The sequence below is a fragment of the Nanorana parkeri genome, unplaced genomic scaffold (genome assembly GCF_000935625.1).
Source record: "Nanorana parkeri isolate BGI_ZX_2015 unplaced genomic scaffold, ASM93562v1 scaffold13, whole genome shotgun sequence".
NCBI lineage: Eukaryota > Metazoa > Chordata > Amphibia > Anura > Dicroglossidae > Nanorana > Nanorana parkeri.
Window position 1 is genome coordinate 216,065 of NW_017306281.1, and position 18,164 is coordinate 234,228.

Here is an 18,164-nt window from a genome sequence, read left to right on the forward strand (position 1 = left end):
TGATGCCTTTCTACTGTTCTACAAAGACATTAATTCGCAAAACTGACACTTACATTCGTTCTGTGCGTTAGGGCAAAATCAAATGTTTTCTTATTCAGAATTAATGCAATTGTTGGAAAATACCACATTATGAACACTAAATGGAACCAAGTAATATAGGAAAGAAATACTTATTTCCTGTGCGCCTTTGCTTTATTGAGTGGCCAATAATGCAGTATTGTCCAACAATTACATTTATTGTGTACAAGAAAACCTTTGATTTCGCCCTATACGCAAAGAGCAATGTAAGTGTCAGTTTCACAAAATGAATGGCACTGTAGACTTTTTATAAATACACCCCTTAGTGTCTGAGCATGAATTTCTTGTTACTATTTCAGTCTTTCTGCTTATCAAGTGTTTTTTGTTAACCTTTTATTTCTAGGCCGGCCATTTTGGGAAGTGCTGAAAACTTCACGGTTTTGATAAAGAACAATATTCACTTTGCAGCCTTTAATTATACCACGTAAGTAAAACCTGGCTTGATCTTTAGCACGTTTGGCTGAACAAATGACCCATTACATGTGATCTGGGTATTTGTTACCTGTGGCAGCTCATTTGGAAGACAAAAACAAAATCAGAATAAGCCAGAATAGCTCTAATCCAGATACTCTTCTGTACAGAGACTGATGTGACTGGGTCAGTGTTCTCTGTACATCACTGTGGTATATGCCAGAGCTATATAAATGCATAATAATAGTGTGTGACTGGGGGGGGGGGGCATTAGTATGTAAGCTCCTCTGTACAGAGACTGATGTGGCTGGCTCAGTTTTCTCTGTACAGCACTGTGGTATATGTCTTCAGAAAAAAATTGTTGCAGGTTTGGCTTGAAGGAAAGGTGGATACACCTTTAATGTCCACACGTCGTACCCTCATGGCAAATGACAGCTCCCCAGACTGGCAGCTGAGAAGTAAACAAAAAGACGGGTTTTCTGGTGATGTTATTGACCAGATATGGCCACCAGCATCCCCGCCCCTTTGTTTACATTCACATGCTAGCCGAAGAATCTCCCAGCTAACAGCTGAACAACTAGGTGTATCATTGGTTGCTAGGACACGGGAAGCCCTGCCTTGCCCTTTTATATCTGTCCAAGATCCTTTTCCTTGGCTGCCCACAACTCAACTTGGCCATTCATTCTATTCCACATTTGTTAGGGCCAAGTGTTGTGGTTTTTGGCTTTCTCCAGTCACCAAAGACTTTGCCCACGGTAGGGCTTTAACAGTTACTTAGTCAGTATTGTTCTTGCTGGGAAAGCAGTGCAGGAAATTGCAGAGACATCACAATCAGTAGCTATTTGCTTTATATTAACCACCTCCCGTCCATGGCCGTTCGTGAATGGCCGGACGGGAGACTTACAGGAGTAGGAGAGTGCCGCACACGAATGGGGAAACTTTGAGCATGTTAACAGCCAGCGATGGCTGTTTACATGCAAGCGATTAGGCGTCTCTAGAGAAGCCCGATCCCCCGTACCTCCACCGGTGCCGCCGCTGCCAATCCTGAGATGCGCTGTGCCCATGCGGCTGGGCCCGGCACGGCGACTCTGTTAATGGAGATCAAAGGGAGATCAGTACACGATCTCCCTCTGATCTCCTCTGCTGTCCCCGAATGCAGGAAGTCATGTATATTACATGACTTCCTGCATTCAGTGTCACTCTCAGGTTACAGATGCCGGAGAGAAGCAGATGAAGCAGATCTCTCTCTCTCTGTCTCCATAAAGAGGACCTGTTATGTGAATTGGCTATCACATAGGGGATTTCTTAGTCCCCTATGTGATAGCAATAAAGTTAAGTGTAAAAAAAAATGAAAGCATAAAAAAATAAAGAAGCTAAAAAAAAGTCACAAATAATAATAAAAACAATTTAAAAAATGTTTTTAAAGTCCCCCGCCCCCCACATACACTTGCAAACATGCGTCGGGTGCGCCAACGTGTGAAAACGACGATTGCGCCCATTACGCCACACATGTTACATATTGCCGCGAACGTCGGAATGAGAGCAATCATTTTAGGGCCATTAATTACTGATAACACTAAACTGATGAGTAGTAAAAGCTTTTAAAATTTGGGTGTGGTTGTTTTCTGCAATTTCGCAGGCGTGCGCAATTTTAAAGCTTGACATGTTTGGTGTCTATTTACCCGACGTGACCCCGTATTTTATATTTTACCAAATAAATTGGGGTGATAATAAATGTTTCATAACATTTCATAAGGAAACAGGATTTTTTTCAAAATGTAGGGTACTTTTTTTGTTATATAGTAAAAAATAAAAACCCCAGTGGTGATTAAATACCACCAAAAGAAATCTCTATCTGTCCCCAAAACATGGTATAAAATTAATTTCAGTACAGCGTTACATGACTGAATAAATGTCAGTCAAAGTACTGCAGTGCTAAATACTTAAAATGGCCTGGCCAGGAAGGGGCTTTAACACCATGGTCTTTAAGTGGTTAATATACTCCAACAGACTGCCATTGTTGAAGCATCTACAGTATGTTATATGACCCAGATTTTGAGAAAGAAAATCCTTTATACTTTAAAAAGCTTTTTCTGCACATTTGTCTAGAACTCCTTAATGCCTATAGCCTGGACATTTTTAAGGGAGCCTGTAGTTAGGCTTTTAATGGGAAGATCACAGAACAATTGATTTTTTTTTGTATTAGGAAGTGGGGGTGTATGCAATTCTGTGATACTTTAATGGAATTGGTTAGCACGGCTTCTTGGTGCATCAAACTGTGGAAGCTCTGCCTTGAACAAGAGCAAGAGTTATCCTGGTGAACTTCATACTTATAAAAAAGTTAAAATCTAATCATTTCCCATTTTGTCGGGCACTCTTTATAGTTGTCACTGCTATGACATACCTCAATGTTTGTCATAATCTGATTTTTCATTGTACTTCTTTTCTAGGAAAAACATCCTTCCGGAATACAATGTCACCTGCGTTTATAACAAAGTGACTGCTCCTCAATGTCCTATATTCCGATTAGGGGACATCCTAAAAGAAGCAGGACATCATTTTTCCCAAGTTGCCATTCTAGTATGTATACTGTAGCTTGTATTGGCACCCATATTTTTTTATGTTTTTATATTAGTTGAATAGAGAAAAAATAAAAAAAAATGCCCTTATATCCAGGACTGTTTTGAATGGGAAAAGGATTCCTGGGCCAATCAGGACAGAGATGGAATTGACAGATTTACTAGTTAAAAGAAGTTCCAAAGCTTTCCTGACCTGCAAGAAAGTGATGGCCTCACCTTCATAACTGAGAAAGAATAAAACATCTGCTTACTTACAATGCAGAGTTTGGGAGGCAGCTAATCTGTACAGTCAGGTATTGCTTTAACTGAAGACTTACTGCTGACAGTTTCATTTGTACCTTTACAAATCTTGGCCTTGGAAGACTAATAGACTCATAATTGTTGATTTGGTTTAGAATTATGTCTCCTAACTATTTAACGGTACTACTGTGGGCTTTTACAGTAAGAAGGGCAAGTAAGCTGGTTATTACTGCACGCAAATGGAGCGTACCATGGCATACATTGTCGGTTGCAGAACATTTCTGTCTGTTAATGACATATGCACCTCAGCCTACAGTCATCATCTTGCCAATCAATATTATATTAAAGTGGGACTGACGCCAAAACTTTTTTTTTTTCTTTGGATAGATTGGATAGGTTCACCCTCCCTACTTGTGATAGTGAATGATAGGTTGCCACCAGAACAGGAATAAATGGGGAGATTAGTTCTGGTGGTCCTGCTGACCACCAGGGATTCCCCTCACATTGGAGAGATTTCCTTTAATTTCCTGGTTATTGGTCCCAATGGGACACAGATGGCAAACAAAAAAGCTGATGGGTTATAAGCGTCCGCTAAAAAAAAATGTTTTGTTTTCAGTTCAGTATTAAGTAAGGTTAATAGTACTTCCCCTTTTGGTGTAAGTTTTAGTGCTTTGATTAAAACTTCTCACTGTGAAAAATGAGCCTACAAAATGAAAGTGTATCTAAACCCAAAAACAAAAATGTATTATACTGTATAACCTAACATTCCTTAGATGAGGTGGTGTTCTTAGTTTTTATTTTTAAGGCTTTTTTCATCCTTTATTTTCAGCTAGTAATCCTGCCAGCAATACACTTTCTGTCCTAGGATGGCTACACTCTCTCCGCTGGGAGGGAGCCATGGTTGTCACGCAGGCTGCTCTACTGATTTGGACCAAAAACACAACCTCCACATATCTCCATTACATGGGGCATAGAGGAATTTGTAGTTTACAGAAAATAGCTTGAAAGGAAGATAACATTCTATGATATATCAGTTTAGTGCACAGGAAGTGACATCATTTCTGGCAAGATCAAGAGGTATTTTTTTTTGTACTTGCTGAAAATGTTCTTAGCCTGAAAAACGACAATGGATGCAGCCGCCAAATCTGAGGACTGTTAAGCTAGAATCTAATAATTCATATTAACTTTGTTGTTCTCGGGTGTAGATATATTTAGAACTTACATTTGATAATTCTAGATAAGATCATACATCATCTACTACTACATGTATTGGGGTGTGGTGTGATTTCCCAAAAGATGGGGTATATTCGGTATCCCATTGTTAGAACACTTTCTATGCATAACACTTTTTTTTCTGAGTAAAGTTCCTGGATGAAGTTAATATTGTTTTTGAAAATGTCATTGTGTATTTAGAGAGAGTGCAACCCTACAAGTTCCTGTTACACTGTTTACTGACCCACATTGTTTAAACACATCCATAGCCAGCATGTTCACAGAAACAAACAGCAGTATATTTTACAGTTTCCAAAAAGTCCTGCCTCTTGAATTGTTTGAGTTTCATTATAAGCAAGGTAAACTCTCTTTATATATTTTTTTTTTTTTTATTTAATACACACTGATGTTTATTTAATACACACTGATGTGTGAAGATACTAAAAAAATATGTGCCAACTTTAACCATACATTTTCTTATAGTTTAGTATTGGATGGGGCCCAGGGGGGAGGTGATAACCTATGCCATGTTTTATTGCTGTCTTTGAACTTTATATTTACTTCCTGTCACAGTGACTGTTGAGATTAAGATTGTAAATTGTGTAAAATCTGATATAATTGTAAAAAGCGTATACTTTATTTGATAGTTTTTCATATAGATAACTTTCTTTTATCTAGGGTGGCATTATGGGCATAGAAATCAACTGGAACTGTAATCTCGACCGTTGGCTTCACCGCTGTCGTCCACAATACAGTTTCCGACGGTTGGATGATAAGGTTGTTGATGAACGCTTATATCCTGGCTTGAATTTCAGGTATGGAAAAAAGACACTTAAAGCTGATCTTTACCCCTTTCACTATAAATCACATCAGCATGCAGCTCAGCCCTTACATTTGTTGCATGCACACCAGAGGCATTAGAGCTGCTCTCGCTGCTTTTTCCAGCGCAGCCCCAACACTAAACAAAGACTATTTGCCTTGTTACGAATGGGCTCAGTTCACACCACAATCATGTTGCAGTTGTGTGTGCTGAAAAAAAGTACTGCATGCAGGCTGCAACTGCATGACACTGTGCTGTCCCCATAGAACTTAATAAAATGTCACTCATGAGTTCTAACAAAAAATAAACATTGCGATGCGCTGCAATCTGTGTACCAGCAGTGCCCCATGGCACACACACCAGCAGCTGTGTGTTTTCGTACAGGTGTGAATGCAGCCTAAATGGAGGAATGCTTTTTTTTTATTTTAAAATGATGCTCGGGACTAAAATATCAATTTTTTGGCCAAGATCGACTTAAGAATCTAAAAAAACATAAGAACAAATTAGTTATGGTTGGAATTACACTATGTGGCTGGTTGCCAAGTAATTTGAGGCCACCATCTTAATCACCTATTTATTATCCATGTTGATACTTATTGTTGTAATAGCTTACCTTGTCAAATTAGAACTCATGCAAGTATATCCTATGACTTTAATACAGTACATAGTCTCTTACCGTTGGTTTAAAAATAGAAGTATTCTTTTGTATCTACAGATTTGCCAGGTACTACAAGATGCAGGACCAAAGCGACCTGAGGACTCTTATAAAGGCATATGGAATACGATTTGACATTCAAGTCTATGGCACAGTAATGCTTTCATTTCTAATAATTCATTTGATTCTAAAAGCCTTTAGAAATGTTTCATTTTTGTTTATGTAAAATATTTCAAATTTGTTTGCATGAGTCTATCACTAACCTAATGAAGCCGATGCTTGCTATGATCTACGCTTCAAAGTTCATTTTACTATCAGCAGAATGTTTTTGTATTTGTCATTTCATTAGACTGGGGGTTGACCCAGACAACCATATTAAAGAACACATATAGGCTTCTCATATATATCACCATATATATCATATACATCACACAGATGTGATCATCATGCTTTTCTTTTATCTAGATATATTCACCCTTTTTTTTAATATAGACAGATTCAAGTACTTACACTAGCTGCATTTAAAAATACATTTAAAGCCACACTCTGATAATGTACACACCGCGCTGGGTGTGTAAATTATGATTAAAAAGCTGGGTGTTATGTGTGGACGGCTGCTGCTAAGTATAAAAAACTTTCCTTGCAGAACGCTGTCCCCTGCATACAACGCCCAGCTTCAGGGCACTGAAGATATGGAAAGATGTGATCGAGTTGTACAGCGCTCGGGTCGCATCACCTGCCCCTCCTTACTATCCTCCATTCACAAAATATCTTGTATTTCTTTAAAGAATACAAGACATTCTGTGATTAGAGGAGGAAAGAAGGGGGCATGGCTATGACATCATCTCTCCTCCTCTCTCTCCAATCACAGAATGTTTTATATTCTTGAAAAAAAGACATTTTCTGATTTTTATTTTATTTTTTCTTTCAATGGGCCATTCATTTTTATCTTGTTATGTTTGGCTGAAGTTCTGTTTTAAAATAGTTTAGCCATATAAAACCCACTGCTTTCACAAATAGATAAATGCTTGTCATTAATTTATATATTTAATTAGAAGGAGTCTACGACACCTATAACTCACAGATGTAACTGATTTATATCAAATATACACAATTAGCATCTGTAATGGAAAGCTTCAATTTCCTAGACACCGCACTAGATATTACAGGGAAGGGGGGTTACCATACTAATGCTGCAGCACCATTAATACACTGATCAGTACTGCAAAAGAAAAAAGCTGCCATGCTGCTTAGCTCCTAGAGAATGGAAATATTAATAGACATGGCTAACACATTATTATTTAAGCTGCAGGCTGCATCTACAGAGGTCTAGCCTAAGGCTAGGCAGCTAAATAAACTTAAAGTGACATTAAACCCTCAGATTTTTTAACATAAAACAATACTGTAATGTGTGCCTTACTGTAATCCATGGTAGTTTCCCTTCTCTTTGCTGCTCTTCCTTTTAAATCCTCATGTATTCTCATGCTTGGGGAGAACTTCCCTTTGCAGCTGACTGCCTCTTCCTGTAGTGCTGGCTCAGGTTGCAAACCTACACACAGACACCATGTATCCATTCCAGAGACAAGGCAGTCTGCTGCAAAACAGAAGTTCTGCCCAGCATGAGAACAGATACAGATTTAAAAGGAAGAGCAGCAAAGAGAAGGGAAACTACCATGGATTACAGTAAGGCACACATTACAGTATTGTTTTATGTTAAAAAATCTCAGGGTTTAATGTCACTTTAAGTACTTTGTATAACCTATATTTGTCAGCTGTAGGTATCTATAATCAGAGGTACCTGTAGTTTTGGGTCCTTTGTTCACAATCCTCCAATTTGACACTACAAACCAAGGAAACAGTGGAGATCCTCGGGAATGTAGATGCGGTCTGTCCACTTGTCACATCACCTATACAAACGATTTCCCATCCTGATTGGCCAGCCACACCAATAGGACAAACCTTATGGGTCCATTACTTTTACTTCACTTCTTTCAAGTATTTCCATTAGTCCATTTCCACCTTTGTAAGTGATTGGCATTTATTGTGGTAATGTAGAGGTGCAGTGATGATGTATATGAGTGCACATTTGCATGGCTCACATTACAGGCTTTCTTCATATTTTTATTAAGTTTTTAGTAGGCCTGGGCAGCACAGTGGTGTGGCATTTGCATGTTCTCCCTGTTTTTGTGTGTGTTTCCTCTGGGTACTCCGGTTTCCTCCCACACTCCAAAGACATGCTGGTAGATTAATTGGCTCCTGTCTAAATTGGCCCTGTACGTATGCATGTGAGATAGGGACGTTAGATTGTAAGCTCCTTGAGGGCGGGGACTGATGTGAATGTGCACTATGTAAAGCACTGCATAAATTATCAGCGCTGTCTAAACACCTATAACAAATAAATAAAAAAAATGAGGCCTGAATCCTAGAAATTGAACATTTGCTCCACAGTGTGACTGTAAACGATCACTAAACACCAGCTTTGCCTTTACACAAAATACACTGTCCGAGGAGGGGTTGCCACTGTGAATACTAATGAATGGGGAGTGGAGAGCTCACAGAGTTGTAATTTACACAGAGCACAGAGGCAGTCATTTCCATGAGGAAATGAAGAGGAGAGCTAACACAAAAACAAATTTTTGTGTTCATATACATCAACTGCATATGCCTGCCAAATCAACTGCACTCGGTGTACATGAAGCAGGCATAAATACCTCTGTAAAGGTGGAAATGGGCTCCAGGCAATTAACAGCTGAAAATGCATATGCGGGAGCTTTTTTAAGTGCAAAGGGATTTATATTTCTGTCTATCCAGTCTTGAGATATAGGCAGCCCTGCCAGACTGTACAGCCAGATTGCTGACTTGTCTTTTCTCTATTGAAGTTAAGCATAACAGCCTGGTCCTTGCCCCTAGCCTTTGACTAGACCAGGGGTCAGCAACCCACGGTTCCTGAGCCACATGTGGCTCTTTCATCCCTCTGCTGTGGCTACCTGTCCAGAGGCGGAACTACCACCGGGGCTTCAGGGCCTGAGGCTGTGGGGTGGCCCAGTGAGGTCCGGTCCTGGGCACACCCCCTGGTGGAATATGCGGCAGTGCAGGGGCCCCGCACTGCCAACGGGCTTCTCAGCAAGGGGGCGGGTCCTATGACTCACCTCCCCTCCTGGCCGTGTCCCTAGTAACAGGTGGCAGGAGAGGAGAAGTGTGTGTCACATGCCCTGCCCCTGCAGTGCACACCGTCTGGCTGGGATGCTGGCTGTAAGGCTTGGCAGGTCTGGGGCAGAAGAGCGGGGGGGGGAAGGGTGTTACGGGTGTAACTGCACACTGTGTGCTGTTATTTCATTTAATTAGAAAAGTGGATTATAATGGGGAACATTACACTGTAATATTGCCTATTATAATCTATTTCTCTGATTAAATGATTAGACAGGGCCGCTGTTCTATCAAAGTTGTGACTGGGTTGGAATGTGTGAACGTGGTCACACATTTCAATGTAATCCCACCCAGTTTTTTGGCGGTGGAATGTGTGACCACCAATAGGTCAAGCATTCTAATGCTTTCTTAGCACTCACAGTGTTGGACAGAAGTGACATTTCAGGACCAAACAGCTGATCCAGGGCAGATCGGTTCTCCTGCACATACGATTTGCGAATCACCCATCTGTTCACTCGGCTCCTTCCTCCTGTTTAAGTCCTGGTTCACACCTAGCGTTTTGTAACGCTTTTCCTGCACTAAAAAACATTCAAAAAAACACCCAACCAAATCCCATTCATTTCTATGGCCTTGTTCACATTTGAGTGTGCGTTTTACTCACAATTGCACGGTTACATCAGTGTGTCACAATCTGCTCGTAAAAACACGTGACTTGATATATGCACATAAAATGCGTGCAAATCCGTGAAAAAAATGCACAAAAACGTGCATAGAAACAAGCCAAACAGCTGTCGCCTAGGTGTGAATCAAGCACTAATGTTACATGGCAGTTAATTGGCTATGCGGCACAAATGATTAGCAACTAGCACTGCACCTTCCTTTTTCGGTCTGCAAGTTGCTGTACAGGGATTACAGGAGGATGATACCAAGTCCAATCCAGGTACTGATGCTGGTTGTACTAAAAATACATTAAGTCATTTTTAAAGAACGCATAACAATGAGTAGCAAGCCTCATGCACACAGGCACCTGGAGCTGTACGGTGTAGATATGGGGTATATTTTCCCACGTGGGAACCCTACTGTAGGTGCTACATACAACTCTATGCAGATACTTTCATACACATGCACATCTGTGCAGACGTACAACCCCAAATGCAGACTGTCTGGGGGTTTTCACGCCCATGCGTATATATGTGTTTACGCAAGTAGTGGCTCATGAGCGCGTACAGCCATTGATTTTTTTGTGGGCGTCTGCATGCAGCAAACAATTTTTACATTGTTTGGCCCCAGGCGCCTATGTGCATGAGGCCTTAATAGGTGTTTTTAGTATCTGCCTGATGGTCAGCTTAAACATTCTGCACAGGTATTGCAGAACAGAGTGGATACCTGTAATAAATATGTCTTATAAAATGTATTGAATTTCAGTGTCATGTTTTGTAGTCTTCTGTTAGAAAGATGCAGTTTTTTTATACATTGAATCAGGAACAATATCATATACTATACATTGCTATATACAGTATTGTGTATGTTATAGTAAAATGTCATGTAGTATGTGTTCTCTTATTTACTGCTGTTCAAATCATCCCATTCTAGGGAGGCCAGTTTAGTTGGTTGGAATTGGTGATGTTCATCGGTTCCTATCTTTCTTACTTTGGATTGGTGAGTTGTATTTCAACTGAAACATCTGTTTGTAGTAGTATAATAGCAGACTCAACCAAAACCTTTTTTAGTTGTGGATAGAGTGGAGAGGCCGGATTTCCCAGCCTTGGGGCAGCAGGGAGTAGAGGGGCAGCAGGGGTGTGGAATTCCTTTCTCCCGATGCACAGGACAAGCATTTCCGGGCTCCTGGCGGGTAGTTGTTTTCTACATTTAGCCCTGCTTTGGACAAGCAGAGCTAAATATACAGCAGGGAAGCCTCCGCTGGTTTTGCACAAGTGATCTCGCCGATATCACTTGTATGCAGCCTGCAGGTCTGCTATTCTCCATGGGGTGGGGGTTGGAGAGTAGGGGGTGGAATTGAGGAACAGCAGAGGCCTTGGGGCAGCAGAGAGAGTAAATCCGGCCCTGATTGCGGTCTGTGTTTGATTGCCCACTGCTAGGGAGATTCACCCTCTCTTTTTCTCCTGATGACCGTTATCACTGATAGTGAAAGAAAATCCCAAATTTTAGGTTGTCATCAGAACAGGAAAAGGTGGGAAATGGTAACACTAGTTCTGGTGACCCCTGCTGACTACCAGGGATTTCTCCCAATTTGTTCTCAGCTCCTGTATCTGGGACACAACAAAACGTGAAGGAAACTCCATAAAACACAGACAAGAATAACAGCTTGACAGAGGTTCTAGCCCTTTCCCTTTCTGTCCAAATCAAAAGGTTTTGGCTTTGGTTCTACTTTAATCATTTGTTATAAGTTGTTGTTGGCATTCACTTTGGTTCATAATTTCTACTCCATCTTGGTAATCCCTATATGTTTATTTTATGATTTCTCCAGACTGTATTGTGCTGTTTTATATGTTAATGTTTTATTTTATTTTTGAAAAAGGAGTATTGATAACAGTGTTTATTTATTAATCTATTGATCATTCATTTAGGCAACAGTGGTGATTGATTTTATTATCAGCCTGTACTGCAAAAGGTGCTGCAGCACTACATCGGGTCAGAGATACTTTGATAAGGAGAAGTATGAGGAGATCCCCGGGCCCTGTATTCTGACGGTAACAGCTGGGTGGGAAGCCGCATCAAGTGTTACAGATTGCTAAGAACTCTTAGCAACCTGAGACACTGTGGCCTCCACCTCCCCCCCCCAATGAGATACCCCCTGAGGTAACCCCCTCAGGCTGCCTCATTAAAGGGATGGCCTTGACTATGATTCTAGTTTCTTCAAACCAAACAAGAACAAAAATATAATTTTATGGTTATTTTATTGTTGGCAATAAGCTGTATATCCATTACTAATGTACATAATTGGTTAATTAGCCTTCAGCACGTGAAGTGGGAATGCAGTGCTAGTAGTTTTCAGTGCAGAAGGCTCTCTCACACTAACCCTAATTCTTGTCAATCTTATTTTTCCAAATAGTTTATTTAAATTCCAGCTCTACAGTTAACATTCTACAATTTCACATTACGCACAATAAATTACATCTGGAGCGACAAAAGACCCATGTTAGTAAAGTAAAATCAGTTGTGGATAAACTCGGTTTAAAGAACAATGGGGTGGGAAACTAGGAAACTAGGGACCATTTATCCAGAGATCAAAGGGCTGATGTAGGGCTACAGGGGTGTCCATGAGAACCTACTTGTAATCAGTGGCTTCACAAGGGGGTGCGGCCTGGACCCGGGTGACACCATTGCAGGGGGTGACATCAAAATGACTGACAGTCATTTTCGTGTCACCCCCTCTAAAAAGAGGTCAGGAGAGAGGAGGGGCCCGGCGGGAGAAACCCCATGCGTCGCTGCACCAAATCGGTCAAGCAAAACAAACGACAAACGCACTCAACAATTTGTCACCAGTTATACAGTAAGGTGCACACGAAATGGGCTTCGAACAGTAAAACAGTGAAAGGCATCATGGCACACTCACAAACCAGCATGTAAAACAACTTGTCTCACCACTAAGGATAATAACAGAGGTTTGGATACACGTCTTCTGCAGAGGATGTGAAAGCCGCACTGCCGCGCCAAGGCACCTCTTATAGTGCGGTCCTAACTCTAAACTATGAGAGTCTCCATCTTGGAGCACATGGGGGCAGAAGATTTTAAATTGGGTGCAGGTTTGTGTGGAGGACGCCCAGCCTCCTTAAAAGCACAGAAACACACAAGGGATCCCGCACATCCCAATGGCAGCTGAGAAACCCCATGCGTCGCTGCACCAAATCGGTCAAGAAAAACAAACGACAAACGCACTCAACAATTTGTCACCAGTTATACAGTAAGGTGCACACGAAATGGGCTTCGAACAGTAAAACAGTAGAAAGGCATCATGGCACACTCACAAACCAGCATGTAAAACAACTTGTCTCACCACTAAGGATAATAACAGAGGTTTGGATACCTGGATAACTTAAATGATGTCTCTTAATCCGATCTTCCTCTTCTTTCCTGATGTTTTCATCTGTCCCTCCAGCGCTGCGGCTGCTCTCAGATCCAGCGCTGACTCCTCTGTCCTTGCTGGCACTTCCGATACCGTGGTGCGTCTCTGCTCGTCTCCTGACCAAAAATCTGAACTGTGCATGCGCCCGCCCCAAGATACTTTGCGGCCGCACGAGCAGTTTCAGATTCTCGGGCGGGAGCGCGCGGCGAAAACAGGGTAAGTTTAAACCGCCGTTAAAGCGGGTTTTAAAAAAAACAAAACTTTTTGCATATATCTACTGCTTCCTAGCCGTAGATATAGGCAAAAAAAACAGAGGGTTTAGAAACCCTTTAAGGTAAGTCCTTACACTAGCATTAGGGGGGAATTATCCTTTAAAGGAGAACTATGGGGACAGTGTTTTTCCCCATAGTTCTCCTTAGGGTAACAGGAGGACACAAACTAGTGTCCTTCCGTCACCCTAAGCTCAGTAGCTCGCGGTATACTGAGACGCCGCAGCCGAGCCGCGTGAGTGAAAGCTGGCTCTGCCTATCTAGAGGCAGAGCCAGCTGTACCTGCCCCCTCCCCTGTCCGTTCTGCCAGTCAGTGCTGGCAGATCGGAGCGGGGAGAGGGGAATCCAGCCCCTCCCCCTGTCACGGCAGGGAGCCGTGACAGGATCGAGAGGTGAGCGAACCCGGTATGTGTTCGCTCACCTCCCGATCTACTGAGCCGACCTGTGACAGTCTCATTGTCACAGGTCGGCTAGAACTATGAGGTGAGTGGAAATCACTAATCTCATAGTTCTCCTTTAATGTCACTTTGAACTAAATTGAACCCCTTATTTGAATGCTTTTAACCCCTTCGTGAGGGGAGACGTACAGTGTACGTCCCGTCACAAAGTGGCTATAAGACTGGCCATGTACACTGTACGTGCCGAGTTATATTAGCCTGTGAAACCATCCTAGTGCTGAAAAATGCCATCTCCAGGATCCTAGCAACTGAATATACAGTTTCAATAAAATTAATTCTTCAGAAACCAACTTTTTTTAACACTTATATTTGCACTCAAATCTAAAGCGAATCATATGACTTCTTATCTAGGCCAAAACAGAAATGATCAAGATAAAATGTAACCCACTCTTTTTTCTGTATATTGAATCTTATTCAGATTTTTACTCTTTGATGTATTTTACTTGCATCTGGAAATATCCTAGTGACATAATTCCTGTAACAAACAGAAAGGGATATATAGTTCAACAATATATAATTGAATATATCATAATAAACATAGGTTACCATGTACCTTTAGGCCCCATTCACACTGAGCGATTTATCGAGCGATTTTTGCAGCGATATCGCTCATATTTCCACGCGATATCGCTCTATGTAGCTTCTCCAATCCATTTCAATGGAGCTGCTCACATCTCGCCGCTCAATATCGATTGTAGCTCGTCGCTGGTAGCTTGTCGCTCCTACATGTCCCTTTTTTCGAGCGATTTCGAGAGATATTGCTCCTGATTGCATACAGCCCAATAGGAAAAAGTTGCGCGATGTCGCGCGACAAGTCGCTCAATATCGCTCGTTGCGCAATATCGTTTAAAATTGCGCGATTTTCATGTCGCTCAGTGTGAATGGGGCCTTAGGGCCCCATTCACACTTATATCCCACCTCAACCTAAGGGCCCCTTATATCCCACCTCAACCTAACCACTGAACCATCACATTCTCAAACAATTCATCCCCACACAGCTACCTCCTCATGTATCATTTCCCCCTCCTCTTTCAGATTGTAAGTCCTCAGGGGCAGGGCCCTCCTTACCATCCTGTCTTGAATTGTATTGTAATTGTAATGTCTTCCTTACATTGTAAAGCACTGCGCAAACTGTTGGCGCTATATAAATACTATGTAATAATAATAATAATAATATATTATATATATTATAGATCTATTGAATAGTTAGTTGTGTTCTTGTTGTGTAGCTTTGGGGTATATTTTAGATCTATTGGATAATAAGTTGTGTTGTGTATGTGTAGTTTTAGGGTATATTATGAATGAAGTAGTTGTGTTCTTGTTATGTATCCTGTCAGGATTTTGTATTATATTTTGTGTTCTTTTGACCTTCTTCTGAGCTATTCTTTTGTCATTGTTCATAAAGCATAATGTAATGCAAATCTTGTAATTTTATAATAATTTTTGGTTTTTCCTCTGTTTTTTAGTCATGCCAAGAACTCAAGTTTGTGTCCTTTGTGGATCAAGAGGACATAATAATGGTGGATAAAAAAATAAAGAAAAGCTTACAAGTGACTAAAGGTAAAAAGGTTAAGGTAAGTGAAATGGACCCAACTTGTTGTAGCATGTCTGGTACTGCTTGACCAGTTATAGTTGGATAGAAATCGGATAGTTATTTCTCATTTCTGGACAGTGGTCAGAGCCATACAAATCATTGTTTTATGCTCCATTGGCCAGATGCACATCCAGAAGAAGGCTTTTCTGTGCTACGCACTGATTCGGTTGGAGGGATTTTTGATTGTTTTAGTCCCTTCTCACCATAACCTGGATGGTTTTATTGTTCCATTGGGTCCAAAGCCCTACTCCATAGAAGCCATTGCTTCCATGCACTGCAGTGATGATGGCCAAATAGCCTGAAATAGCTGTATGCAGCTTGGAATAAATGGCTCTAAAATATTAGGCTGTATTTAAAAAATACAACAGAAATTCTGGATGTGCAATTGGCCAATAAAGCGTAAAGCAATGAACTGCATGGCTCTGCCCAGTGTCCTGAATTGAGAAATAATTATCTTATTTTTGGGATATGTTATATAATGAGACATGGGATTACCTTCTGTTTTAAGAAGGCTTTAGTGTGCTACGCATTGATTTGGTCAGAAGGTTTTTTGATTGCTTTAGTCCCATCTCCACATAAACTACAGTATATGCTCCTATAGTCCCATTGACTTGGATTGCAATACTATGCCAAAGGTCTTTGTGCCAAAAGACACAGTAACCTAACTTCATACTCCATGCTGGAATCACTCTGCGTGCCAAATACATTTTCTTGATTAAATGAATGGTGGCTCTGATAAAACCACTGAACTCTTTAGTATCAACTCTCTTTACATTTCCTCCCCGGTGATGACATGTTCCTTATTTACTAGGCCATAAATCTAAGGGCCCATTCACCTGTCTGGTCCCTTGTGGTGCAATAATGTGAATTTTATTGCACGTTAACATGCGTTACATTAAAGGCAGCCCATTCATTTTAATAGGCTGGGAAAACACCACAATGGACCAAAAATCACATATGCACCATTATTATAATGCAGTGCATCGCAACACACGGTACTGAGTTACCCTGCACTGTACTGCAGTACAGGTGTGTTCCTTTAGCTCTTTGGGGTGCCATTGAACATGAGTAGCACAGGCTTGTTACCACAATGCACAGGTGTGAATGTGCCATAAACCTGCAAAAAACAAGGCACATTTACTGACTCCACTGACGGGTCCTGCAGAGATAATCAGTAAAGTCATTCAGTCTTCTCACATTAGTGGACAGCTATAGAAAATAATCCCAGCAGTGGGAAGGCTCTTTAAGGAAAAGTGGAGGCTATAAATATCAAGCATTTCACTTCACCGGACTATCTTTTGCCTGACAGCCTTCTTTAATAAAATTGTGGCAATGTATTTATCACTGAAGCCTGCATAAACTGTTTGCAGGCTGCATTTACTCAGGAGCTACTGTCTGAGCTACTATAGTACAGCTCCAATGATTTTTCATCATTATGTTTCAATGATTATGTTTCAAAGAAAAATAATGCTTGCCTATAACAGCTGGTCTGATTCTGGTCTCTATTTTTCGGAAGCTGCATATTCAATTTGGTCCATCAGTTTATGCATCAGAGAGGAAACAGAGTTCTCTGAAGATGATGACTGTTTAGATATGAGTTACAGGAACAGACACAAAACCCTCACTCACAAGACGTTTCTCACAACTTCCAGAGTGATTCATGCTCATACAATGTTACAGCTCAAATCATAGATAGGTACATACATACATACATACATACATACATACATACACAGAGAGATAATCAGTTCAAGTACCTCGATTCGGAAGTTTGTTTATCTATTAATTTACACTGTCAAGCAGCATGAGCATAATATAGATTGTTCCATTTAGTGGTTTCCAGTGCCCAGATCCTGGTACAAGAAGGGTACTTCCCTGGCACTAGTACTTCAAGTTCACAATAACAAAGTATGGTTGTTTAAAGTTGAAGTCTTTAATATAATATTTGGGACAAGTGTTGGCAGTTAAATTCTAAATCTAGCAAAACATATTTTATAGACTGGGAAATGCTTAGAAGCGTTGTGATATGTTTATTACAGTCTGTGTACTGTTGGGGCGATTTCTCCTCATTTCCTGTTCTGGCTGACACCCGTCACCTGGAAAAAAGTGAGGAGAATGCTTTGAAATGGGAACAGCAATAAAAGCTAGACGAAGAATGTCATTGTATGTCAGTTCATCAAATGCTATGTAAAAAAAATACATAGCCCAGTAAAAGTAAAAATTAAAAAGCAGCTTTTGATCACCTTCCTGGCTGTTCCTGGCAGTAATGTTTTCAGCCACTAGATGTCGCCAGCCTTCCGAATTGAATAGCAGCCAGCATTATTCAGCCCCCTTCCTCTAAGCCCAGACTGTCATGTACCCCCCTCCTGGGGCAGTGTCATCACACAGCCTGAGCTCAGAGAGAAAACTGTAATGAACAGTGCTTACATGTCATTTCATGAGCACCATTAAATGCATATTAGGGATAGGCTACTTTCACCATTGAAGAAGAAGAAAAAGGACCCATAATACGACATAAAAAGGACCCAAGAGACCCAAGAGCCTTTTGGAAAAAGTATACTGTAAGCTTAGCTGTTAAGGTACAGGTTAGGGTTTATAATAATGTGTGGGGTTA

The 18,164-nt window shown here is 40.9% G+C and overlaps 1 protein-coding gene across 1 annotated transcript in view; it reads left to right on the forward strand.

Annotated features, from left to right (window-relative positions):
* The window catches only part of P2RX7 (purinergic receptor P2X 7), a 47,918-nt gene that overhangs the window by 27,116 nt on the left and 2,638 nt on the right, over positions 1-18,164 (forward strand). The window contains exons 6-12 of the mRNA XM_018556742.1: positions 422-502; positions 2,940-3,069; positions 5,199-5,335; positions 6,056-6,149; positions 10,736-10,801; positions 11,731-11,853; positions 15,423-15,530. Coding sequence (XP_018412244.1) covers positions 422-502; positions 2,940-3,069; positions 5,199-5,335; positions 6,056-6,149; positions 10,736-10,801; positions 11,731-11,853; positions 15,423-15,530 — 739 coding nt within the window. The remainder of the gene's footprint in view (positions 1-421; positions 503-2,939; positions 3,070-5,198; positions 5,336-6,055; positions 6,150-10,735; positions 10,802-11,730; positions 11,854-15,422; positions 15,531-18,164) is intronic.